At 42.1% G+C, this 13919-nt stretch overlaps 1 protein-coding gene across 1 annotated transcript in view; it reads right to left on the bottom strand.

The window, feature by feature from the left end:
• THSD4 (thrombospondin type 1 domain containing 4) overlaps window positions 1-13919 on the bottom strand; it is a 236975-nt gene that overhangs the window by 192153 nt on the left and 30903 nt on the right. Inside the window, exon 4 of the mRNA XM_083871241.1 lies at window positions 7181-7578. Within this exon, the coding sequence (XP_083727367.1) occupies window positions 7181-7578 (398 nt within the window). The remainder of the gene's footprint in view (window positions 1-7180; window positions 7579-13919) is intronic.

The raw sequence follows: 13919 nt of genomic DNA, 5'->3' as shown, positions 1-13919 counted from the left end.
ATAATTCAAAATTGTGACTGGCCTACAATTGTCCAAGTCAATCATTTACTTTCCAGCCCTCCTACTGCTTTTAATTTTCTTTCATGCTTTATATATTATGAGGCACAAAGTTAACAAGGTGTACTTTAAAAAGATTCCACCATAATTTTTTTCCCCCTTAAGTCACAAAATAAACTGTCTTATACTATTCATAACTGTTAGTGAGTTTACACCTCACAGTATTTTAGCAGATTCTTTGACAAGAATAATTTTTAACAAAAAAGACTGATATACTGGATCTGGAAACAGGTTTCCATCTACTCAAGGAGAGCTCCCACCAGTCAGATTGATTCCCACCAAAATCCACATTGCATTGCCTCTCCCACTGCACCACAGCCTGTGCTGCTCTGCATTCCACATACTCACTTTTCACCAGCTCTGAATCAATCTGGAGGAAATCACTCAAACATGAATGAAAGAAGGGAGCCCTTTGACTGTTTTATATTACAAAATGCATGCCTGTCTGCTCACTGAACTAGAAACTGGCCTTACAGCAGTGAGCAGATACCTCTGTGAAATGTTGGGTCACAGCAGCTCAGGGAGCCCTTCTGAGAGACCATCACACACTGCAAAGTGAGGCCAACAGCACCAACCTCTGCCACACTCCAGCACAGTGTTCCTGCAGAGCACCAACCTCTGCCACACTCCAGCACAGTGTTCCTGCACAGCACCAACCTCTGCCACACTCCAGCACTGTTCCTGCACAGCACCAACCTCTGCCACACTCCAGCACTGTTCCTGCACAGCACCAGCCTCTGCCACACTCCAGCACTGTTCCTGCACAGCACCAACCTCTGCCACACTCCAGCACTGTTCCTGCACAGCACCAACCTCTGCCACACTCCAGCACTGTTCCTGCACAGCACCAGCCTCTGCCACACTCCAGCACTGTTCCTGCACAGCACCAACCTCTGCCACACTCCAGCACTGTTCCTGCACAGCACCAGCCTCTGCCACACTCCAGCACTGTTCCTGCACAGCACCAGCCTCTGCCACACTCCAGCACAGTGTTCCTGCACAGCACCAACCTCTGCCACACTCCAGCACTGTTCCTGCACAGCACCAACCTCTGCCACACTCCAGCACTGTTCCCTCACAGCACCAGCCTCTGCCACACTCCAGCACTGTTCCTGCACAGCACCAGCCTCTGCCACACTCCAGCACTGTTCCCTCACAGCACCAGCCTCTGCCACACTCCAGCACTGTTCCCTCACAGCACCAACCTCTGCCACACTCCAGCACTGTTCCTGCACAGCACCAACCTCTGCCACACTCCAGCACTGTTCCCTCACAGCACCAGCCTCTGCCACACTCCAGCACTGTTCCCTCACAGCACCAACCTCTGCCACACTCCAGCACTGTTCCTGCACAGCACCAACCTCTGCCACACTCCAGCACTGTTCCCTCACAGCACCAGCCTCTGCCACACTCCAGCACTGTTCCCTCACAGCACCAGCCTCTGCCACACTCCAGCACTGCTCCTGCACAGCACCAGCCTCTGCCACACTCCAGCACTGTTCCCTCACAGCACCAGCCTCTGCCACACTCCAGCACTGTTCCCTCACAGCACCAGCCTCTGCCACACTCCAGCACTGTTCCTGCAGGGCAACTCATCAGGGCAGGCTGTCACTGCACCTCACTCTGGCATTTTCATTAAACAAAGCAAGGGAACTAACTGCCTTTTTTACATTCACGGTAACTTTGGTAACCACACCATGATTTGTGGATATGCATTGCTTCCCATATATCACACATACATAAGAGTATTAAAATTATTGTGAGTATATTTGTCCTAAAAAATTCAACTTCTGGAATTCACAGAGCAACCAACAATGCTGAAAAAGTGTTTCTTCTAAAGAAAACTGGATTGTATCACATTACACCCAAAACACTCTATATCATATTTCTATATCATATTAGGGGGAAAAGATATTTAGATTTTTCTGAGACAGTAGAATTAATGAATAAGGTCACTAAACTGTCTCTTGGGAACAGGTTTAATTAATGGGATGTGGACTATCTTAAATGAAATTTTCCATCCTCAGAGATCACCACTGATACCCCAATTCAGCATAGCTGAATAACTTAGTATATTTGCTTTTACTGATCTCTCAGCAAGTGCTGTATAACCTCTTTTATGTGACTTTCAACACTAAGATAGGATTCCAAAATTCAAACCCAAATACTTCAATCCTCTTTTTCAACAACACCTCTGATCCCAGACAATTCTTAACTTCTTCTTTAAGATTTGATTGAATAATGCAACCATGCATTATAATGAATAATGAAACCAGCAGAAATTCAATGCAAGTAACCTCATAACTCTGCTGAGATGCCTTACAAATGATATGGGAGGTTTGCTTGTTTCTGGCCCTCATTGATGAGGCAAAAATTCAGTGGTACCTGACTAAACAGCAGCAGTGTTCTCACTTCCCCTCCTCTAGTGAGCCCAGCTCAGGAAGGGTTGAAATGTTCAGCAGTAAGAATAAGAAAGCTCACGTCGTTTGCAGTTATAATATTGTGTTAGGGGATTATTTCTGGTAATCCCACTCAAAGCATGCTTGCAGCAGCATAATAAAAATTGATACTAATTTGGTAATAAAAAGTGAGACCTAGAGCATGTCCTGAGGATTAATACCCAGATAAGAGATGTGACAGCAAAAAGCCAACCTGAGGCCTCAGCCATCCCAGCTAGCTACTCATTTTGTGAAGAAATACCTCATTTGATCACTATTTGATCAGTATTAGATCACTATTAGATCCTGTCCAGAATTTTATTTTAGGAAGGAAAATAAATGTCTTTCTTACATGGCTTTAAACCTCCCAACTGCTACCAAAATGAATCTTTTGATTACCACTGCTGCTCTTAGATCTTTCTGGAAAATTTATCCTTAGAAATGGATCCAGTCCTTCTCTCTCTGTCTTCCTTCTGTACACACACCAACCCACAATAAGCTTTTATAACCACAGTGGGCTTGGGGTAAAATCCATCACATTTTCGTTCTATGAGAGAAACAATGAAAGGAGGGGTGGCTAAGTACTTGAGCTGGGTTTCATTCCAGATACTAAGAAAAGCAAACACTCATGCCAATAAATATAAAGCCTCACAACGTGATAAAATAATATCTTCTTGTACCTGAAGCTCCGGCAATCACACATCTTTCCACCTCTAGGAACCAGAACTGACAAGAACAGGTCACAGAAACTGTATCACAACACATGGCTACTGGTTAAGGAAATAACAACAGAATTATCCTTTTAAAAGTTAACTGCAGACCTGCCAACAGAGTGACCTATATTTGCCTGGTCAAAGCATCTGTGAGAGGGGGCAAGAGAAATACTTTCAGAAAGGAAATTCTGGTTTGACATTAAATGATGCACTCTTCCTTTCCATTGCTCAAAGGGCTAGAAATCCAAACTGACCCTATAGAGGGTACAGAGCAGCACAGCAGACCTGCACGTCAGCTGCTGGCGGCAGAATAAAAACCCAGAGCCACAGCCATGTGAGAAGTCAATGACTTTTGGATTATTTCCTCAGTGCAAATTTCTTCTCTCACTCCTCTTCCAAATACACAAGAAATGCTTTAGGGAAGTCCTTTCCTTATTAACATACTTCTTTAACTTGCACTATTTATGCAAGAATGCTTTAGTTATTTCATTATTCTTGTGATAATTCTAGTTTTTTCTTTTTGCTCCTATGACCCCAGACAGAAAGTATGGATCACACAAGTGGACACTGAGGTTTGCTGCTCCACCACCAAAGCCTATATGAAGAGGAAGAGAAGGTGGCAGCTGTAAACATCCTACATTCAGCACATCAGTGAGAAATTGTGGTTCTGTCTTCTCCATCACCAAAACTGAGAATTGGAAATGCAATATTTAAGAAGTACTAAAACCTAGTTCACAAATAACATCTCCTTTCAAGATGTGTTTTCTCTCTTAAAGCATGTTATCTTTCTGCATGCCCTTATTACTTTTCTGTATGTGCCTCTCTGTAAAGATGTCTAAATGCTTTAATATTTTTTCACTATCTCCTCTTTCCTGTTTGTTTTTAGTGTGTGGTGTGCTCCATGCACTTCAGCTAGGTGAAAAATAACACACCAAGTCTGTGCTAAAGGGAACTCAGCTCTTCAAAGCTGGGGAGAGCTCCCTGCCTCTGCCAGTGGACAACCCAGAGAACCATCAGCTTTCTTTATACTCACTCCAGTGACTGATTGTAATTAACACATTTCAATCATGCAAGAACTCTTCTTACTGCACTAAGTTAAAGAGGGGAGCACTGAAATTTTTTAAACCAAGCTTCTAATTGTAGGTACCTCAAACTTCACTCTCCCTGAACTTCTCATGCAGTTCTGGTTCCTAAAGCCTAACTGAACTAAGTTTCAAAAGCTGAAAATGTGAATACTGTCTTCAAAGACAAGGTATAGCAAATTTTATCATATACAAATTCTATCTTGGATTTTGCTATAAAAACCCTGATCAGTTCTTTGTCAGCTGCTTGGAAGCAGTCAGAGAATTTTTCCACTTGCTGGCAAATGATACAAACACACTGGGCTGCTCTATAGGGCTGCTATTGCTGTTGAAACTCTTTGCCTTGGAAGCCATCCAATTTCATTCTACCATGTTATCAATGTGAGCTTATCTCAGTCACAGATGTCCATTCCTCTCCTATTGTTTTATGGAAGTCTGCTAAAATTACAGTTTTTATATAAAGTTCAGTACAGTAAATAGAAATACCAAAAAAAGTTTCCACTGATTGTACAAACTGTGAAAACACAAGTGTTATTTAACAGCCTGACATGAATTTCCAATATCATCCTTTTAGTGAACACTAAACACAGTTCTACAGTATAAAAATCATGTGTAGAGTAACTCACATTTTGAAATCCATTTTCCATATACCTGATAGGAACAGTAATCTCCTTTGTAAAGAAAGCTTTTACTCTGGATTTTGTAAATCAAGGAAAACTATTAGGTTTGTCATTCAAATAATTCCATTTTCAAATAACATTTTTTGTTCTCATTCTGTTTTTACAGTCATCACCAAGGAATCTGAAAGTTATGCAATACAACAGGCTTTAAAGCCACCAGGGACCTCCTAACACAAGATGGAAATAACTTATTATGCAAGTAAGATTAAAACACTGACCTTGAATCCACAGTCTTTTGCCAAGGGGCAGAGTGTGTGGGGGTAGAAAATCAACTGTGGTACAGAAGCCTGTACTGTGCTTAGGAAAGCACAAGAATCTTCAAAAGCAAATGCCTCCATCACACAGGAAAGTGAGCATTTTGATATTTCATATGGCAGGACATTTCTTAGGAAATAACACAGCTTCAGTTCTGCACACAGCCAGTATCATTTCCTGCTCACCACGGCCTCATGCTCCAGCCAATGCTGCAGGGATTGTCCCAAGCCATCCCAGGCTGTGCTGGCCTGCAGAGGCCACCAGAGCAGCAAGGGCCAGCCCGTGGGGACGGGAGCCCAGCAGGGCTGCAGCAGAGCCAGGCCAGCCAGGATTCCCCTGGAGACACAGGTGCCAAGGGCTACAGCAAAGAGCCTTTGGATCACTCTGTGCTGATGGTCCAAGGCCAGGCTCTGGTGTCAGCAGTACCCCAGCCATGCACCACAGCCTGGGGCTGGCACACTGCACAGCACACAACACAAGGGCAGGACAGCAAAGTATTGACTGGGAAAACAGAATAAAGAAAATATTACTTTTGCCTCAAGGCACTCATGTTAACACTACTAATCCTGTCTCTGGCACTCCCTGAGCTTCTGTAAGACCATCAGTGCCACACTGAATTTACACTCAACAGGTCTAGGCCATCCTTTGACAGAAAGACAAAGCCGTGACAAAGGAAATTAGCAACACCTGAGAAAATCAACATCTGAACAGCTGGTCCCAATTTTGGAGACTCCTGCTTCCCTGAGACAGGCAGGAGTTCAACAAGTTAATTCTATTTTCAAGTATTCTTTTATATGGACAGGGTTTCTTGCAGGGCTTGAGAATGTCTTTATCAGCAACAGAGTTCTACTGTCTTATTCCAGTCAGGCTGGAACACTGCCTCGAGGTAATACTCTTTCCTATGTTGTTAAGGACAGCAAAATATCTTTAAAAAGATATTTTTATCTTTATAATTGACTGCTTTACAAGGAATCTTAAAGATGCAGATGATATGAAGGAAGGTTTTGTTGGTTATGTTTCAGGGGGAGGACTGGGGTGTTTTATGTTTTGTTTGGGTTTTTTTGTCAACTACCAGAAAAAAACTCTCTTCCTCCATCTCCAGAAGAGAGCTGAGAGGGAAAGACCCAGAGAGCTGCTGGAACACATATTCAGAGGAAAGTCAGAGAGAACAGACATTTACAGGGTGCTCCATCCCAGGGGATCTCCATACCTGTTCTGCTCAGTCTTCAAATTGGAAACACATCTATTTTCCTTTCACACATAATACTAAAAAAAAATCTGATAGATTGATATTTAAGTGGATAAAGAAGTGGCAAAATTAATTGGAATTACTTGTAACAGCACAGCTCCACCCAGCCTTAAAGACCACTACTATGAAATTAATAAAAACATATTCAGTGTTTAAAATATTACATACATTATATATATATATTATATATATATAAAATATTATATACATTAAACAACCACATTTTTTTATTCTCTTCAAACAGGAAATTTTGCTAAAAGAAGTGGTAGGAAGAAAAAAAGGAAGAAGAGAAAACAAAAAGGCAATAAATAGAAACACAAAAGCAAACATAGGGTCTTGAGTAGTTGACCATCCTTCATGAAAAAAAGTTGGGGTTTTTTTCAACCAATTAATATCAAACTGGCTGTCAAGAATACGATTATAGAAGAGTTATTTGTTCTGATATTTAATGTCAAATAAGAAAACAAGGAAATGTCAAATGAGAGTGCAGCAGAAAAGCAAAAACCTCTCAATAAACCATAACACAAATCTTAAAGGGAAGTGAGAGAATCTGCTTAGCACGGTTGTAGAGCAATCCCACCTGCCCTTGGACACGTTTGTGTCCAGCAGTCAAGGGAGGGCAGCCTTCCCATAAGGCAAACACGTAAAGGTCAGTGTTGGACTCTAACGAGTTTGCCCTAAGTGTGTCCCAGGGCCCCCCCCGTACCTGTCGGTCCTGGGGCCGTGCCGCGGGCCCTGTGAGTGGCGGCTGCCCCGCAGCGCCGCCCGCCCGCCCGGCCCGCTGCCGTTCCGCCCGCCCCACGGCTGCTCCTCGCTGCGGTGCAGCGGCACCGACGTGCGGATGGCCGAGATGACGTGCCCGGGGTAGGCGGAGAGCGGCTCCTCGCGGTGGGGCAGGGCCCGCTCGGAGGCCGGGAAGTGTCGGCCCGGGCGGCGGTACCCGCGCTCCCGGTAAAAGGCGGGGAGGCAGGGCCGCGTCTGCTCCATCACGCCCCCGCTGCAGCTCCGCGAGCAGGCGGACCACGGGCCCCAGCTGCCCCACAGCCCCGGCGCGCCGCCGCCGTCCTCGCCCGCATCGCCCGGCTCCTCTATCCTCTGCGGGACCTGCGGGCACAACACACACCGTTAGCGAACAGGAGACACACCGCGGGGCGGGGAGCACCAATAAACTCGGTGTTCGGTCATTCACTTCGCGGTCACAGGGGAAATAGGACCACAGAGGAAGTCACTTGGCTGATTCTCTGCCTGTCAAAGGGCTGCCGGGATGTGAGGAGGTCTCCTACAGCCATCAGCCACTCAAAAAGTTTAGGGTTGGTTGTTCTGGGTTTCGAGGGGCTTGTGCTGTTTTGGGGTTTTTTGGGGTTTTGGTTGGTTGGTTAGGTTTTGGGGGTTTTTGGTTTGTTTTGTGGGTTTTGGGGGGGTTTTTTAGGTTGTTTTGGTGGGATTTTTTTGGTTTTGGTGGTTTTGGGTTTGGTGGGGTTTTTTTTTGGTTTTGGTGTTCTTTGGGGGTTTTCTTGTTTGGTTGGTTGGTTTTTTGGCTTTGGTTATTCTTTGGTTGTTCTTTTTGAGCTATCTGGATAGAAATAGATTTTTCTTTGTTCTCAGCGGTGGAAAAATCGCATGATGCATGCAAAGCTTGGAAATGTGTTGTAATATTACCAAAAGCAGGAAATAAAGTAATTTTTTGGTAATGAAGTTGGGTTAGCAGACGCTCAGTGCTCTGCTGCACTCTGACTCTTCAACAATGGACAGTGCTGGTGGTTGCAATAATATTTCAGGAGCTCCCATCTAATGTGGAACGTTTTATGAAGGCAATAACGTAAGAGGACAGGTTGATTTCCAACCAATCAAAAATGCTGCTATAGTTAACTCCTATATTACCACTCTTGCCCCAGTCCCCACATAACCACTTCAGGATGACCCACACAATCCTACATTCACAGCAATTCCCATCAAACTCAATAGAAGATAGGACAAATGGTTGGTCTCTGGAGTTCAGTGCCACTTAGTCCATACTCAGCATTCAGCAGCACAAGGAAAGTGAAAGAAGGAACCCCAAAGGGAGGGAATCCTTTCATGAAGGAAGCTAGGAAGGATTAGGAAGGGCAGGGTCTCTCCACAAGGAGAGTTAACCCCTCAAGCCAAATATTTTAAACATCTTGACCTTGTGATTGGAAAGGTATCAGCACAGCCAGGAAGTTACAATCACCCATCTCCCTGTGATCTCCCCATGCTTCTCTTGACCAACTAGTTGAATCACGAGTTTCTAAAGCAGGTTCCCAAAATCTAATTCTCACAATTGTTAGTATGCAGAACATTCTTTTAAAAGAGCATCATTTATCCAGGTTATTAATACTCTGAACAAGCTTTGCACCAACAAGCACACACATGCATCAATTCAGCTGGGAGACAAGAAGAGGCACTGTCCACAAACATGTTTGCCAAACCTCTCCAGCCCTATTCTAGTGCAGCTAGCTCCAAATGAGCTTTGAGAAGCCAGCCTTGTCTGTCATTTCTCCCCCTTCACAGCATGAGAACCTAAACCCATAACTTCCATTAATAATTTTGCCTCAAACATTATTGTATAACAGCAAAAGATTACCACCTCCACACTTATCCTCTCATCACAGCCAGCACTGAGCTGTGCCCCAGTCTGGCAGGGCACACATTGCTCCCCAGCTGGCTGCAGCCATGACAGGCTGGGCTGGAACGTGGTTTGCAAACATGGGTTGAATACAGCATTACAATACAACAAGCCAAGCCAGAACAGGGTTTGTGGTGCTGCTGTGTAATAGTCAGTTGTGGTCTACATAATCTGAAACATTTCCCAGCTCTGAGGTTGCTCTCACACTTTCATCACCAATCACAGAAAAAACTGCATTTAATTATAACTTCTGATTAATAAAAAGCATCTGCATTAGTGTGATATGTTACCCATTTCTCCCATGTTATTTGAAAACAGGAGCAGATGTCTCTATATTTAATGTCTTTTTTCCTGTGCCTACCCAGTTTGGCATCAGCCTTTAAAATCCAATAGCCTGTACAACCTAATACCACATAATGTCAAACTTAGAACATGCAGAAAGGTCTTTCTGGCTGCTACATTTGCTTTCATATCCAATAGCAGAACACCACTGGCTCACACTTTGACCAACTAAACAAGCTATTCTTCAGTTCATGATTTTTCCAGTGAATATTCACTGCCCATACTTACACTATGCATGAATGTGCTCTGCCTCAGTTGTAAAATGGTAATGACTACACACAGAGACACTCTTCTGGTCTGAATTCAGTCTGCAGTAAAATTTACCTGCTGTAAAACCAATAGCTCTTTGTTATCAGGCAAGGTTTCACTTGTTTGGACTACTTCTTAATTATTTCTACAATGGTTCAGCACACCTGGGTTTTTTAAACGCCAAAGACACTCATGCAGGCAACAAATAAAAACTATAACCTACAAGCAATTCAAGTTGTCACTAACATCAGAAATGTATCATTTTGCAGAAGTAGAAACTCAATAGTGAAAAGTGTCAACCTGCTACAGGGAGAACCTTCCAGCTGCCAAACTTCATTGCAGCAAGAATTGGTTCAGGTAAAATGATACTTCATAGGACTGAAGGCAATGCAAAGTAATTTCACACCCCCTAATCTTCATAGTGAAAGAGTTATAGACACAGCACAAGAAAGTTTAATCCAGCTAGTTAAGGAAAAACATAAAAATAAAACTTTTTTTAAAAAAAGTAACATTATAATGTCTTGTAGACAAATTCGTCAATACTACTTAGTTGTAAGGTAACAAAACTTTGAGATGGGAATTTTCAGTAGCAAATCAGGCTATGAACTTTTATTTTCTTACTTTTCTTACTGTTTTCTTGCTTTGTGTAAGATATGAGCTACAGATGAATCTTTAGAGGAGATGATGTGATTGATGGCATAATCCACTCAGTGAATTCAATTATGAAAGAATAAACTGAAGCTGCTTGGTTTAAGGAATGAAAAGCAGAGGGGACAATAATGACACTTCCAAACAGTTTACATAAGTAAATACAAAGAGCTGTTACTTTTCTCTTTGCAGCTAACTGTTCTTGTTTATGGCCAACACATAAATAACCACTTGGATTTAAATTTATTCAAAGGTGATCCAAATTAAAGGAGGAAAATTACTTAGAGAGAAGGCAAACAAAGCCTGGGAACAAATCGCCTGAGGAGGTCCCGGCAGCACTGATAGCAATCCTAAAGCTCTGCCAGCAAAACAAGGTGTCACTGACCCTTCCCCAGGGCAGAGGAGCTGAATTACAGCACTCACAGGCAATTCTCCTTTGATCCTGTGATTTCCAGGTAACTTAGCAGCCAAGAAGAAATTCTGCCGCAGCTCTGTGATACAGCCAAGAAATTACAGGTAGCTGCAGGATTCAGCTGAAGCATTTCAGAACAGACACCACAAACTCAGGGATCCCTGACATTGGGTCCCTCCTTCTCCTGCTTTAAGAATTACCCATTAAAAGAACATTTTCTGAAAGGAAGAGTCTGAGCCTGCACTGGGGAATAAGTGAAATGCAAACTGAACTTTTCTTGCCAAATTAAATTATGAGAGTAATTTCTTTAACAGAATCATGTAGCCTGTAAAAAGAGAGAGATCAACCAACCCATTTAATCTACTTCCCCATAGTTCATGACTGATTCCTTCTCTAGGTGACCTGGACTCATTCTAACTATAAATGCACCACCAAAAAGATTTTTATCTACTGCAATTTCATCACAACCATATACTTTGCTCTACAAGCTCAATTTTTTTCCCCTTTAATTTTCCCCTTTCATTCTTTCTTTCTTTCCTACACGTTTTTCAGTTATTTTGCAAGCCAAGGCTTGGAAGTGGACACAATACCCTTCACTACATGCAGCTGTACAATAAACAATGGGTAGAAAAGTAAGACAAGCTTTCAAGTGTGCAAGTGCTTGCAATTTCTACAACTGCACCAACCCCTATTAATCTGCTATCAAAGATTCCTTAAATGAGAAATTTTCTTCATAATGACTGTTAGGTACCAAATATCTTCCAACCTTTCTACCAGTGAGTGGCAAATGGAATTGAGGCTGGATTTTCAGAAGGGTGGTTTCAGGGTCACCCCTGCCTTTACTCACCAGTGCCCTGCATCCCCTTCTATTCTTTTTCCCCAGATTTCTTGCATTTTGTCACTTTTGTACACAGGAGCTGCACTACATACAGGTTTTGTTCTAAAAGAGTTTGTTGAGGTGTTTTTTTTTTCCCTAAAATCATGTGGAATTAAAAATACTACCACAGGCTGACATCGATGACATTTTAAACAGAAAAATCATTTCTCTTTAATTCATGTAATTCACCAATCACTCTGATCCTGAATCAAAAATTCAGCAAAAAGTAGGAGAACACAAGGTATAGAAATTCAAAGCCAGTTTCTAGTACTGCCTCTGTCAGAATTTAGAAATAAGATCCACATCTCAGGATTTCAGCAGCAGTTGTTGAAACTGTACTATGCAAGAATGTCCCTGAAGAGGAAACGTCACTTGAACAGAAAGCCACAACTATTTAAAATGTAACTTGTGCGGGAACACAATGGCAGACAACGCTGCACTGATCTGACAAACACTGATTTTAAATACTGTAGGACACTTCATCCTGTTAAACTGGAGCTTAAATACAAATTAACTGCTTAGAAAAGTAGGGGGGAAAAGGCTTAAATCAGAGGCCCATTTAACTCATTACTATGTTTCTGACTGAGTGGAAGAAGCAAAACTTTAGGAAAGTGTAAGAACCAGGAAATATTCAGAGATATCCAGGGACCTTCTGCTTACAGCTAATCAGTAATTTAAGGGCCTCCTTCAGCTAAACACCTTTATTGCAATTGTTTTTCATACCCACCACTGGATTTACTCTCCCTGAATACAATTAATACATTTTTTTAGCATATTTTTAATCTTGGCTTCCAAAAGAGTATACATATTTCCTTGAAAAAGTGCTTCTCTTTGCTCTGGTCATACATGCAGCCTGACAATTTCACTGTATCTCCCAAATTTTTCTTTGTGATAAATGAAGATTGATCATTCCGTATTCTTCACCATACTGTGATGTCAGATTTGCAATTGCTAACAGAATCCAGTTCCAGGATCTCTTTCTGAAATTCAGCAGTCCTAATCTGTTCAGGTTCTTTTTGTAAGGAATTCCTCATTCTCAGCACTTTTTCCACTCCTACATTCTTACACGGGTGTGCAGTGCTGCATACCATACTCCAAATGTGAATTAATGATGGAATTTCACAGTTATAATGATTATAATGCTTGGTGACAGTCTATACCTTTTAGCCAGCTACATAATTAAGGTGTTATAGCCTCAGCCAATGTTACTAAGTATTCTGTAGATATTAAGCATGCTATAGAAATCCAAATTCAAAACTGAAAAGGGATACAAGACAATGGCAAGCTTTAAACCTGGAGATATCTAAACCAACTCAGACATTTCTGGTATTTCTTACCATTTCAGTTTAGATACAATAATGCTATTAAATTTCATAGGTTTAATTTTTAACATATTATCCAGTAATTCTTTTTTCTGGGTAAATGCCCAGAGTGGAAATGGACTCATGAACAAATTAACTACATCATATTCCTAAATATACATCTGAAAGGGATATAACAGGCATAAATGTTTCTCAAAGCTTTATGGTATTACTTTCTCACAAAGGCAAAGAAATTGTATCCAGAAGTACATTTTATCACCTACTCAGAAAAATGCTACCAGTGCTATCACTGAGTTAACCCATATTCATAGACTGGATGCAAAGTGGAATTAACAGAAGCCAGCATGTCTTACTTTCAGCTGCTACTATCCTCTTTGTCCTGTTCTTTTCAGAGCAGAGAACCCCTGTAAATTCTGTTAATATTCTCCAAAACCCTCCAGGCTTTAGGTGTTTGGTCATTGTCTCTTCCATGGTCCTTCTTATTATCCCACACATGATAACCCAGGCTATGACACCAAACTGTCCCCATTGTTACTAAAGGAGTATCAAGGCACTTGGAAAGCATGACTCCTTCTTTATTCCATTACTCCAGGGTTGCACTTTGTTCATCTTACAGCTCTGACTAATTAAAGATTTCACTAGGGCACAGTCTGTCACAAAGGATGTACATGCAGCTTTTACCAGAGCCAGGCTCAGACTGACTGAGGATTCAAAACACTAGTAAAATAGAATATTAATAGTCTTTAAAATGCATGTGTCCTACTAGGGATGAGATGAACACAGCATTCTTCATGAACGTTCACCTTTTGTGAATATAACTGATCAATGATCATGCCACAGGGTAAGAGCTGGACTTCACCTTCTTAAAATTTCAAGAGTGTAAAAACAAAACCAGTCAGACTCCCAGAAATGAGACCTGAACTGCTGCTCAGGGCAGAGCATGCCAAATTT

This window comes from Zosterops lateralis, assembly GCF_965231275.1.
Source record: "Zosterops lateralis genome assembly, chromosome: 13".
NCBI lineage: Eukaryota > Metazoa > Chordata > Aves > Passeriformes > Zosteropidae > Zosterops > Zosterops lateralis.
This window is presented reverse-complemented; position numbering and strand designations above follow the sequence as displayed.